Below are 11,233 nucleotides of genomic sequence, written 5' to 3'. Positions count from 1 at the left end.
TAATCACTACTATTCCCACTTTAGGGATGAGGAGACTGAGGCTCCTTGATGTTAAGACATCAGGGCTGTTGAGCAGAGGAGCAGGGATGGAAGCCCCTGGGGATGATGCCAGGTCTTGGATTGGCTGAATCTCCCAGACCTTTCTCTCTGGTAATCCCAAGGGTTTAAGGTGGGAGCAGCCCCCACTCCCAAGTTTCCAGGACAGGAAATGTTCCCAGTTTTTCCTGGCTCTGGACCAGGGTCTTGTCCAGGCTCACAGGCTTGCTGAGGATTCCATGCTGGGAGGCAGATCTGCAGAGTACGCTTGGTCCCAGTCTGGCCAGGACAGTGCCCGGCGGCACGAGCTAACCATGGACATAGCCATGCACTATGTGGGTGCTCACGGGAGGGACCCAGGGTGAGTTGCTGCCACAAAGGCCCAGTTTGCCCTGAGCCCTAGGCCAGCCTGGTCAGCTTCCCTGCCTTTAATCCCTGAGCAGGACCAGAGGGTGCTCCGGCAGGAGCCTCTGGGCTCTAAGTCCCAGCCCCTTAGAGGAGGCGGGCGGCTGAGGCTCCACAGCCAGAGGCTTCTCAGCTCTGAGCTCCGGAGCCAGATGTAACATTGACCTTAAATGGTAAAAGCTCCCCAGAGTGAAGAGAGGCTGGCCAGAGGAGGAAAGGGGGAATAACTCAGTTTTAGGTAAGTCGTGTTATATCCAAGAATAACCTGCCTCTTCAGCTGGGAAGCGGAAGGAAACTTCTCCTCCTTAAAGGTACAGGGTGCTGGGACGGGGGGCCTGACTAACTTTCCAGGGGTGTTGGCTTTGTTGGGTGACATTTCTGCTGACTATTTTTATGCCCTAATTTTTAAATAAGAAGTGAATCTTGCCAGTCCTAACTTAACTAACTCGTGCTCCTTTAGCTTGCTGTTGGAAAGAGTACGCAGGTTAGGGTGAAATGTGGGTTCCGATAGGACATCCCCACTCCCAGGTTTCCGATGGGCCCCTTTGGGGCCATACAGTGTCCCCAGATTATGCGAGCCTGCACTGCCTGCTCTCCCTTTCCCAGCCCTGCTCTGCTTACTATGCCTCTCTCTGCCCCCCTCCAACCACCCATCCTATTGTGCCCTCTGTCCCCCTTGGCCCCTGTGCTGCTCCAGCCCTGTCTACATCCTTGACCTGACCTGGTTCTGTTTCTGCCCTTCCTGTCCTGAGCCCCTGTTTTTACCTCTGTTCCTATCTCTCCTTCTGTGTCCAGCTTTGCCCCCCTGACCCCCTCAGGCCCCCCTGAGCCCTTTTTTCTGCTTCCCAGACGGGGTGTGTGCCCCAAGCTCCACTCACTTCCAGGAGCTCCGTGTCAAATCTGTTCCTGGAGTGAGCGGCACTCCGGCTGGCTTTCTCCAGAAGAAAGGCCAGCGGGAGCCAGAGGGGCAGCCAGCTGTCTTGTTCCTCCTGCCCAGTAATCAGCTGCAAAGTTGAAAGACGCTCTGCAGCCTGAGTAACGAACGTGTGGGGTCTGGCACCCTGGCAGCCACTCCCACCTCCCCAGAGCTTTGCAGTTGCTGTCCTCTTGGCACTCTTCAGGCTGCTCTGTGGGGGTCTCAGAAGGAAGTAGAGCAGCTCAGGGTTTGTCTGGGCTGGGTCTCCTGCAGGAAAAAGAAGGAGTGCTTCCCGAAACTGTGAGGCTGGGAACGCTAGGAAGTCACAACCTTCTGGGGGCTACATCGTCCCCACCAGGGGGCAATGACAGGCCGGTGAAACAGGGGGAGTTATCTCCCCAACCTCACCCCAACACTTATATGGGAAGGAAGCTCAGGTTAAGTGACTTGCCTCAAGTCATACTGCTAAGGTCAGAGCTAGGACTCTAACCCAAGTCTGTAGGACTTGAACTCCAGTGCTCCTGCCCCATTACTGATGCGAGTTAGCACCCTCGTGCTTTGAACATGTCTTGTGAGCTTTGACCTAATGGACAAAACAGTTGTTATCGTTATGTTTGTTCTGTCCATGACTCAGTGGTGTGTGTGTGTGTGTGTGTGTGTGTGCACTCAAGTGCCCGTATGCACATGTGTGTGTATCCACAGCAGATGTACCGTCCTGTGCACTGGGTAGTAAAGAGCACACTCCTGCATTCTCCCTAAGAGCATTGGTCACCTGAGGGGTATAATCATGTGTCAGTTGCTACAACATGATCAATGATCCCCATTAACATAGTTCTGGAAGAAAGAAAACAAGCGAACATGCTGTTCTTACTATACGTCAAACACTGTTCTAAGTACATTTCATGTAGTAACTCAAGACTTCCACAGCTCTACCAAGCAGGGATCCCTATTCCTACTCTCATCTTGTAGATGGGGACATTTTAGCACAGAGATGCTGCAGAGCTGGCCTTTGATCCCAGGCTGCCCGGGATCTCTGGAGGCTTTCCTCTTAAGAACCATGCTCTGTTCCCCTCTGCTTGGTACCAGGGCAGTGGGGGAGGCATCGTCTCTTCCAACGCTCCGCCTGAGTGAGGTTTTCTCTGTATGGTGTCGTGGGCTCTTCCCGGTAATGCTATGAGGGATGTAGCTTCACTTCAGTTTTACAGGTGAAAATGAAAGTTAAATGACTTGCCCAAGGCCACCAGGCCACCAAGGGACAGAGCAGGGGATAATTAAGACTATGTAATATCTTCTGCTTGAAACTAATTCCCAGGGGGGCTCATAGTTTCAGGGTGAGGTGCTCCGTTTGTCTCTGTAAAAGGAAACTGGATTCTGTGCCTGATGGGCCGAACTACATGGATAGTAATTCTCAGCTCCCAAACAGTACCTATCTCTTTCCTCTAACTGTGGGTAATAAAGGCAGATGGAGGCAGCCCACCCCTCCACCAGGAGTGCAGACCGAGACCAGTGAGGGCACAGACCCGACTCGTTCCCCACTGTGCGTCCTGCACCCAGAATGATGTCAGGAGAGTACCATGCTCAAGATCTTTTTTTTCTTATGAAGAAATGGACATAAGGCCTATAAAGTGTGTTCTGGCTAAACAGGCTCTGGGCTTATAATATATTGGGTTGGCCAAAAAGTTCATTTGGTTTTTTTTTTCCTGTAAGATGGCTGTAATAGCACTTAGTTGTCTTTAACTTCATTCAAGATAATTTTGTTATATTGTATTTTGACAGCTGTCATATCAGCATGCATTTAAAAAATACTCATCAAAATCGGTGAATTTTTGTGTAGTCATTTTAATATTAAAGGTGAAAGAAAATATGCAACACTTTAGGCATATTACGCTTTATTATTTCAAGAAAAGTAAAACACAACTGAAATGAAAAAAAAAAAAGATTTGTGCGGAGTATGGAGAAGGTGCTGTGCCTGATACGACGTGGTTTGCAAAGTTTTGTGCCGGAGATCTCTCATTAGATGATGTTCCATGGTCAGGTAGACCAGCTGAAGTTGGTAATGATCAAATTGAGACAATGATTGAGAACAATCAACATTATACTACATGGGAGATAGCTGCATACTCAAAATATTTAAATCAATAAAGTTATTGGTGAAATTGAAAAATGTGTCTTTCATTTAATGGAAAAAAACTAAATGGAGTTTTTGGCCAACACAATATGTAAGCCTGATGATGCGATCCTTCTAGCCTGGCTGGGCTGAATGCAAGGTGGGGGTCTCAAGTAGTCCAGCCCCTCCGTACTCCGCCACCTCCCCTGGGGGCCCCCCAGCCATCCTCTCCACGGCTTGGCAGTCAGCAGAGGGATCGGGGTGCTTACTGACGAGGAGCAGAGGTGTGGCTGGGTGGGGAAGACAGATCTGGGGGGCCCAGACGCTGCCCCTGTCCCTTGGGGAGGTCTGTGAGTCAGGGGAGGGACATGAGACCTGAGTTCTTGTGTAGTAAATGTACAAGGAGGAGAGAAAGTCAGTTTAAATTGAGTTCCTACCTTGTGCCAGGATCTGTGCTAGAACTGTTATCTCATTTCCTTCTCGTGTCAGAAACTGCTGCTGGAAGAGGTGGTGTGAGGCACAGCTGGCAGGTGGTGAGCGCGGGTTTTGAGCTCAAGCTGCCTCTACGCAAAGCAGGCGCTTCCCGTGTTAGATGCCACCAGTTAGTAATCTGGCTCTCAGGGCAGTTATCAAGTGTCACAGTCCAAACGATGGAAAAATCAGGAAAAGAGGGAAAGGGGATATTGCGTTTGCCCCGTGGCCCTTGGCGGCCAGACTCTGAGTCCAGTGCACCCTCACTGGATGGGCCTTCAGACCCAGAGCCCCAGCAGAGGCCGAGTGGGAGTGGATGGGCCCTGCGTTCTCTGTGAGAACCTTCTCCAGTGGGGAAGGAAAACAGGTGACAGTCAGCCAGGCAGAAAACCTCTCTCCCAGTCAGCCACACGTGAAAATCAGTTTGTGAAGGCTGGGCTTAATCAGTGCTGGTTAGTTTCTTCCTAGTGTTTTTTATTTATAATTTTTGTTCAAAAATGTTCCTGATAATAAAAGTAATGAATGTATTAAATGTTCTCGGAAAATATGAAGATGAATGTAAATAAGAAATTTGGAAATAAATATAAAGAAATAAAAAAATCCCTCCAGAATCTTTATACTCTGAGATAAATATTATTAATAATATGGTGTGTTCCTATCTTTCTGTACCTCTATATTCTATACAACTAGGGTATTACTATATGTAGTTTTACAGTCTGCTTTTAAAGGTTTTCAAAGACTTCGTTTTTTAGAGCAGTTTTAAGTTCACAACAACATGGAGCAGAAGGCACAGAGGTTTGGTACACAGGCCCTGCCTCTGCACAGCCCCTCACCCCATCTACAGCCCCAGTCCACGCCCCCGCCCGACCAGAGTGGCACACTGGCCAGTTACAATGGATGAGCCCACACCGGCACATCGTTATTATCCAGAGTCCAGAGTCCATTAGGACTCATTCTCGGAGTTGTGCCTTCTGTGAATGGAGATAAATGTATGATGGCATGTGTTCGCCATTACAGACAGCACCACAGAGTATTTCTGTCGCCTTAAAAACCCTCTGTGCTCCACCTAGTCATCCTTCTTCCTTTCCTAACCTGTAGCAAGCACTGATCTTTTTATCGACTCCATAGTTTTGCCTTTTCTAGAATGTCATGTCACTGGAATCACATAGTAGGTGGCCTTTTCAGATTGGCTTCTTTCACTCAGTAGTATGCACTTAAGATTCCTTCACGTCTTCTCATGGCTTGATAGCACATGTCTTTTTAACACTGAATAATATTCCATGGTCTGATGGACCATAGTTTATTTATCCACTTACCTAATGAAGGACATCATAGTCTACTTTTTAAGTGAACATTCTATCATGATCATTTTTTCTGTCATTAAAGACACTTCAATGCATAATTTTTCAATGGTTGTCTAATGTAGAATAATTTTAGCTGTGCAAAAGTTTAATCACCACTCCTCCTGTTAGGCATTTAGAAATGTGGTTTTCTTCGGGGACAGTCTGAGTGGCACACATGTGATGGCCTTTCTGTAAGTTTATGGAATCCGGAAACTTGGTTTATTGGGCGTGGCCCACAGTGCGGGCTGCGAGATGATGTTAAGTGGCATACTGACTCAGCCTGAACACGCAAACTCATGTCAGGAGAGTGTGGGTCCCTTTTAAGTTCTTCTCAGGCCTTCCGATGGAGGAGAAAGCCTCCATCTGAGGGAGCCCAGGAAAGGGGGGTGCTGCGGGACTCAGTGCCAAAACGGGAAGCCCCAGGCAAGTCGGGACAAGCTGTTCACCTGGTCCGAGCCCGCACTGCTTTCTGCATCTCTGGACACTTGCTTGTCTCCCTCCCTTACAAAAAAGCAAGTGAGCCTGAGGCCTAGAGCCTTTGTCAGGCAATAGCTAGAATTTAATAACTGTTTTCATTTACCTCACTTTTACAACCCTTCTCTATTTGTGAAAGGTGTAAGTGGTACTGATTTTTCCACTTACAGTAGAAATATAGTTTCCTTTTTAAATAAACATAAGCTAACACTTACTGAGCGTTTACTATGTGCTAGGTGCTGTTTTAGTGCTTTGGCTGCAGTATCTCATTTAGTCCTCATAGCAACCCCCTGAAGCAGTTACTGTTATTATCCCTGTTTTATGGATGGGGAAACTGAGGCACAGACAGGGTAAGCAACTGTCCCAACAACACAAAGCTGGTAAATGGCACAGCTAGAATTTCAACCCTGGCTTTCAGGCTCACTGTTAGTCAAATTAAAGAATATGAAACTGGTAAATGTATAGGTGGTACACAGATGTGGCAGAAATGGTGAGGGTGCTATGCAGATGATTCAAGTCTAGGAAACACTGGCTTGGAGGAAAGTGGGTGCAATGAGCAGGGGTACCGGTGAGTGCAGGTGTGGGGGAAGCTGAACCACTCCAGCAAAATCAGGGAAAGTCAGGAAGCTGTGGGCTGGCAGGAGAGGCTGGAAGGACGAGGAGACACACTGCTCACAGCGGCTGTGGGTCTGGGATGGGGTGCGGAGGGCATGGTAGCTGCCCCTGGAAGGGACACACGGAGGCCAGGGGAGTTCTGCCACTGAGAGGCTAACGGGGAGGATGTTTCCAGCCAGTCCAAGTTTCCTGATTCATCAGAAAGAAGAGAAAACCTGAAGACATCCTTGACTTTGCTCATGCAGGTGTAGGCAAAAGAGCCCGAAGTGGGAGGTGAGTTCAGCGTGGACCAGCTCTTCCCTCATTGTCGTAGCGGGAGATGGTGCCTCATGCTGGAGGTGGCGCCGTGCCACTGCCGGCCTGCTGTGCACCTGGAGCTACACCTCCTCTCTCCCAGCCTCAGCTTCCTCCCCTGAAAATGGAGATAATGATGGGGCTCACTTTGCAAGGTTAAGTCCCTCAGCCCAGTGTCTATTCTCAGCACCCAGTAAAACATTAGCTAATATTTTTCTAGCCTCTATCTGTCCCCCTTGGGAGATTTCATCAAGGACACTTTTGCACTGGGTTTGAGGCTCTGACTGCCCATAATTATGGGTCCCATTCTCATCTCCATGAATGCCCCAAGAGGAGTGACCAACGAATTTTCTGGATGATTGGCCATTGGTTTCTGGAGGGGTCTTTAAGGATGCCCAGTAAAAATCATCTCTTTCCTTTAATTAAGTTCTAAGGCTTGTCGAAAGTCAGTCTAGTATCACCCTTATGTCAGAACACTGGTATAGGAGAATGTGGTTTTTACCGGCAGGCAAGTAGCCTCTCTAATATTGAATCCAGCAGACTCACCCCCAGCCCTATGCAGTGCTCTCTGGTGGAGGCAGGCCTTTTTCAATCTGGGATCCCAAGGAGCTGGTACAGCAGAATGTGTGATCCCTGCAGGCAGCTCTTTCCTAAGAGAAAGGGAAGAGGAAAGATGGTTAAAGTCTTCCAACATCCAACTGTGTGCTACTTTCTAAGCTGAAATGAAGACAGCATATAAGCAGGGGCTCCAGGATCTAAGCTTGGTTCCGTCCCCTAGATGTCGTGCCCTTGGGCAGATCCATTCTCCCTGCCAGGCTTGGTTTTCTCATCTGGGAACTGTTCACCTCTCCTTTCCCCAAAACCCTATGAACCACCCCAGTGGTCACATGATTGAAGCCATCCCAGAGCAGTCCTTGTGTCAGACACTGCATCGGTACGAGGAGGGTTACAGGTGTGTTAGAAGAGTCAGCTATTATTGTTCATTCTCTAAAAGCCCCATGCAGTGCCTTTAGAGGCAATGAGAACTAATGTCAGCTCTAAGTAAATGGAAGGCTGTGTCTTTAAGAAAACATTCACTGCTGAAGGGAATGCCTATTCATTCTCCTGTTAACAAGGCATTTGACTCATGCTTTGGGCATTTGCTGCTCAGATCGGGGACACAGTCTTATGTTTGTCCGTAACAAAAGCAGCCTCTGGAGCCTGGTCCTGCTTCCCTCCCACCATAGGGCCAGCTGCGCCAGGCTCTTCAGCTTTGGGAGGGAGCAGGTGGGCATGTCCTATGGGGGGGAGGGGACAAAAAAACTGGACTTCAGTCCTTTGTAAGAGATGAGCTTCATAGGCACCAGAATTTGGAGGACCTTCAGGACACACTGGGTACCTCCTAAGAGCTCCCTAAGTGGAGAAGTCCTGGAGAACTTGAGGAGACCCTGGCAAATGGTTCTAGCTGCTAACTACCCTCTACCCCAAAGGCTCTCCGACTGGATCTCATGTAATCTTCCTGGGGGACCATGGAGCCACATTATCTGTGTAACCTTTCGTGATCAACTTTGTGCACCCCTCCCCTCCCACCCCACTCAGGGACATATTAGGATTTTTAGGGGCCCTAGGCACTTTTGCCTTCACGGATTCTTTTTACATAAGACATTTATAACTCTGTTGGTGTAGATAAATATATCAATGTTATCTATTAAAACATTTTCTTTGACCAAACAGTTTATTTTGCCTTCTGATTTTAAAAGAAATGAGGACGTTTTCATGGGCACTAGGCCCTGTTCCTACCATACTTTCTGGATAAGTCAGCCCTGCCCCGTCACCTTACCGTCCAGAGCACCGTCTAGGGACCCCCAGCATCAGTAACACCTGGGAGCTTGTTGGAAATGCAGACTCGTGAGGGCTGCCTCAGACCTACTGAGTCAGAACCTGCAGCTTAGCAGGAGCCCAGGTAATCTGTGTTCACGCTGTAGTCTGAGATGTGCTGCCCAGCACAGTGTGCCATGGTACTCCCAGAGATAACGGAATCACAGTCCCACTGGGACCCCAGATTACAGCAGATCCTGTATGGAAGCTGTATCTGGGATTAAATGGCCATGCAAATGCCAACGAATCCTGGAGGCTATGTCTGCTAAACCCGTTCTCTCTTACCCAAACCCATGCTTTCTCCACCACCCAATGAAGAAGGGAGACCCGTGGAAAGGGGTGGCATTTGCTTCTGAGTTATTTCTCCCAGTTTTCCCATGAGCACTTGGCCTCCAGAGCCATCTCAGCCGAGGAAGAGGTGGATGCAGGGGGCAGGTGGCCGTCTGCCTCAAACCAGAGGTGGCACACAGTCTGTAGGGCTCAGCTAGTCACACAGCCCCGGTCAACTGCAAGAGCATCTGGGGAATGCAGAAAAAGAATATTCAGGGAATGCTAACCATCTCTGCCACAGGCAGAGAGTTAGTAAGGCAAAGTCTCCCAGAGGCAAGGAATTAAGGACATGTAATTCGGGCAAGGGGAGACTCAGCTCTTGCAGAGAAGTCCTAGAAAAACTGGGGGAATTGATTCAGAAGCAAAGGCACACCTTCCTCCAGGGTCTTACTTCTTCAATAAGGGGGAAGGGAGCATCAGTTGGGCAACAGAGGAAAAATACTTTGGCAACCAGGGTCATCCAGGAATTCTTGGCATCCCACTTAATGCTGGACGTATGTTCCATATAGGGTTTTCTGTTATAGAACTTGCTCCACGGTGGAGGCGGCCATCCCGACTTGCATTAGATTTAAGTCAGCAGGATGTACATTCAGCACCACTGAGATTTTGGATCTGTTGCAGCAGCTACTGCTGGTTACCCTCATTTACTCTCCAAACCCCCTTGCCATGGCACCCTCTCCTACTTCCCCCACAGGGGTGGACACTTACCACCTGTTACTGGTGCTGTTGGCTCCCTGCTGCTTCGTCGTCCAGCTTTTCTGCCTGCTTAGCTCTCTAACCCCGTCCCTCTCTCTGCAATGTCCCTGGATTGCAGGCCTGTTACATTCTACGCTATAGGGAAGGAAACTTGAGATTCTACTGGAAAGTGAGGAACTTGGATTTAGAATTTTGGTCTCTGACTTTTAGGTGCCTGTCTGGGAGGAGGAGGAAATGAAGTAGAAGTCCTTCCCAGCCATCAAGGGTAGAAAGGGTTATTCCCGGGGAACCATGGCCATCTTTTAACGAGTTTCACTCTCCCTTCAGAGAGGGTTTGTTAAATGGAAGGCTGCTGTGGGCCCGGGGGGTGGGAGTGCCAGGTGCACAGTGCGCCCCAATGGGTGTGGGAAAGCCCCTTCAGCAAGGCTTGGAAAGGACACAGAACGCCAGCTAACATTTGGTGAGCACTGATTATGTGCCAAACATTGTTCTCAAAAGTGTCTGTGTGTTATGTAATCTGCATGAACATCCTTATCCATGATTTACGAGTGAGGAAACTGAGTCACAGGTGATAAAGTAACTTACCCCAGGCTGCACAGCTATCCACGTGGCCAGGTTGGGACATGATCCCAGGCAGCCTGGCTCCAGAGCCCACGTGCACAGCCACTCTGCTCTCTCACCTCTAGACACTCACTAGTCTGACAGGGTCTCACACTAGGGCTTTCAGGAGGACACCTTGTTATAGTCCTTGAAAAACCATTCCCTGGTCAAATAAGTTTGGGAAACATTCTATGCTTTCTCTCCCTCTTGGAGATTTATACTGCATAGTCTCCTTCCCCTCCACCTTCCCCTTCCCCTACCCACCCTCCTCCACCCCACCTCCTCCTCTTTTTTGCATAGTTGTTTCTTAAAGGCTAGAAAGTCTCTCAGGACAGAAACCTATCTCATGCTGATATCCTCAAATGCACTGAAACACGAAAACCTGTATTGTCACAGCTCCTAACAATATCACCGAGAATGAGGGTTGCAGAGAAGAGATTTTTGGAAAAGTTGGCTAGGGACAATCTTGTTCAAGTGGATGCAAGGTGGGTTATGTGGTATCTGGAATGCCCTCCAGCATCTCCCAGTACTTGCTTGCAGAACTGCCAAGGCAGGTGCTGGCTGGAACAGGTCAGCCCCCAAAGCTTCCCCCTGGGAGGCAAACAGTGGCCAGAGTGGGACAGCATGGGTTCTGCTGGTTTCCAGTCTGGCTTGGCTACCCATCAGCTGTTGGGTAGCGACTTTGGAAAAGTTGTAGCACTATGCCGAGCCTTATTCTCCTTATTTGCAAGCTAACATTCACCTCCTACTATAGTTGGGGGATTGGGCGAATGAATATGCCTAAAGTGTCAGGGACATGGTGTGCCTCTGATGAAAGAGGAGTGTTGTCATTGCTATCTGTTGCCTATTTTGCTTACTTTGGTTTTTAGTTTCCAACATGTACCATGTGGAAGTGGGAAATACTAGGGGTTGAGGCTTCCAAGGGGCAGTCTAGGCCCAGTTCCACTGTGTGAGACTGGAGGTCATTGTGCCTCTTCTCTGCCCCAAAGAGGTCAGGGGACTCCCCAGTTCAGGACATAGTTTCCCCCTGCAAAGGGAAAGGAAGTGCACTTGGGTTGAACTTGGGTGAACGAAAGAATAGGGCAGAAA

The 11,233-nt window shown here is 49.0% G+C and overlaps 1 protein-coding gene across 4 annotated transcripts in view; it reads left to right on the top strand.

Annotated features, from left to right (window-relative positions):
• Positions 1-308: 308 nt before the first annotated feature.
• The window catches only part of IRAG1 (inositol 1,4,5-triphosphate receptor associated 1), a 116,275-nt gene continuing 105,350 nt past the window's right edge, over positions 309-11,233 (top strand). Inside the window, exon 1 of one of the 4 annotated variants that reach the window (XM_037133839.2) lies at positions 309-397. In XM_037133839.2, coding sequence (XP_036989734.1) covers positions 370-397 — 28 coding nt within the window. In that variant the 5' untranslated portion in view covers positions 309-369. Of the gene's footprint in view, positions 398-604; positions 753-11,233 lie in introns of those variants that run through there. The other 3 variants (XM_037133841.2, XM_053672970.1, XM_053672971.1) reach the window with 3 other exon arrangements.

This window comes from Artibeus jamaicensis, unplaced genomic scaffold (genome assembly GCF_021234435.1).
Source record: "Artibeus jamaicensis isolate MK-2021 breed Jamaican fruit bat unplaced genomic scaffold, CSHL_Jam_final contig_797, whole genome shotgun sequence".
Lineage (NCBI taxonomy): Eukaryota > Metazoa > Chordata > Mammalia > Chiroptera > Phyllostomidae > Artibeus > Artibeus jamaicensis.
This window is presented reverse-complemented; position numbering and strand designations above follow the sequence as displayed.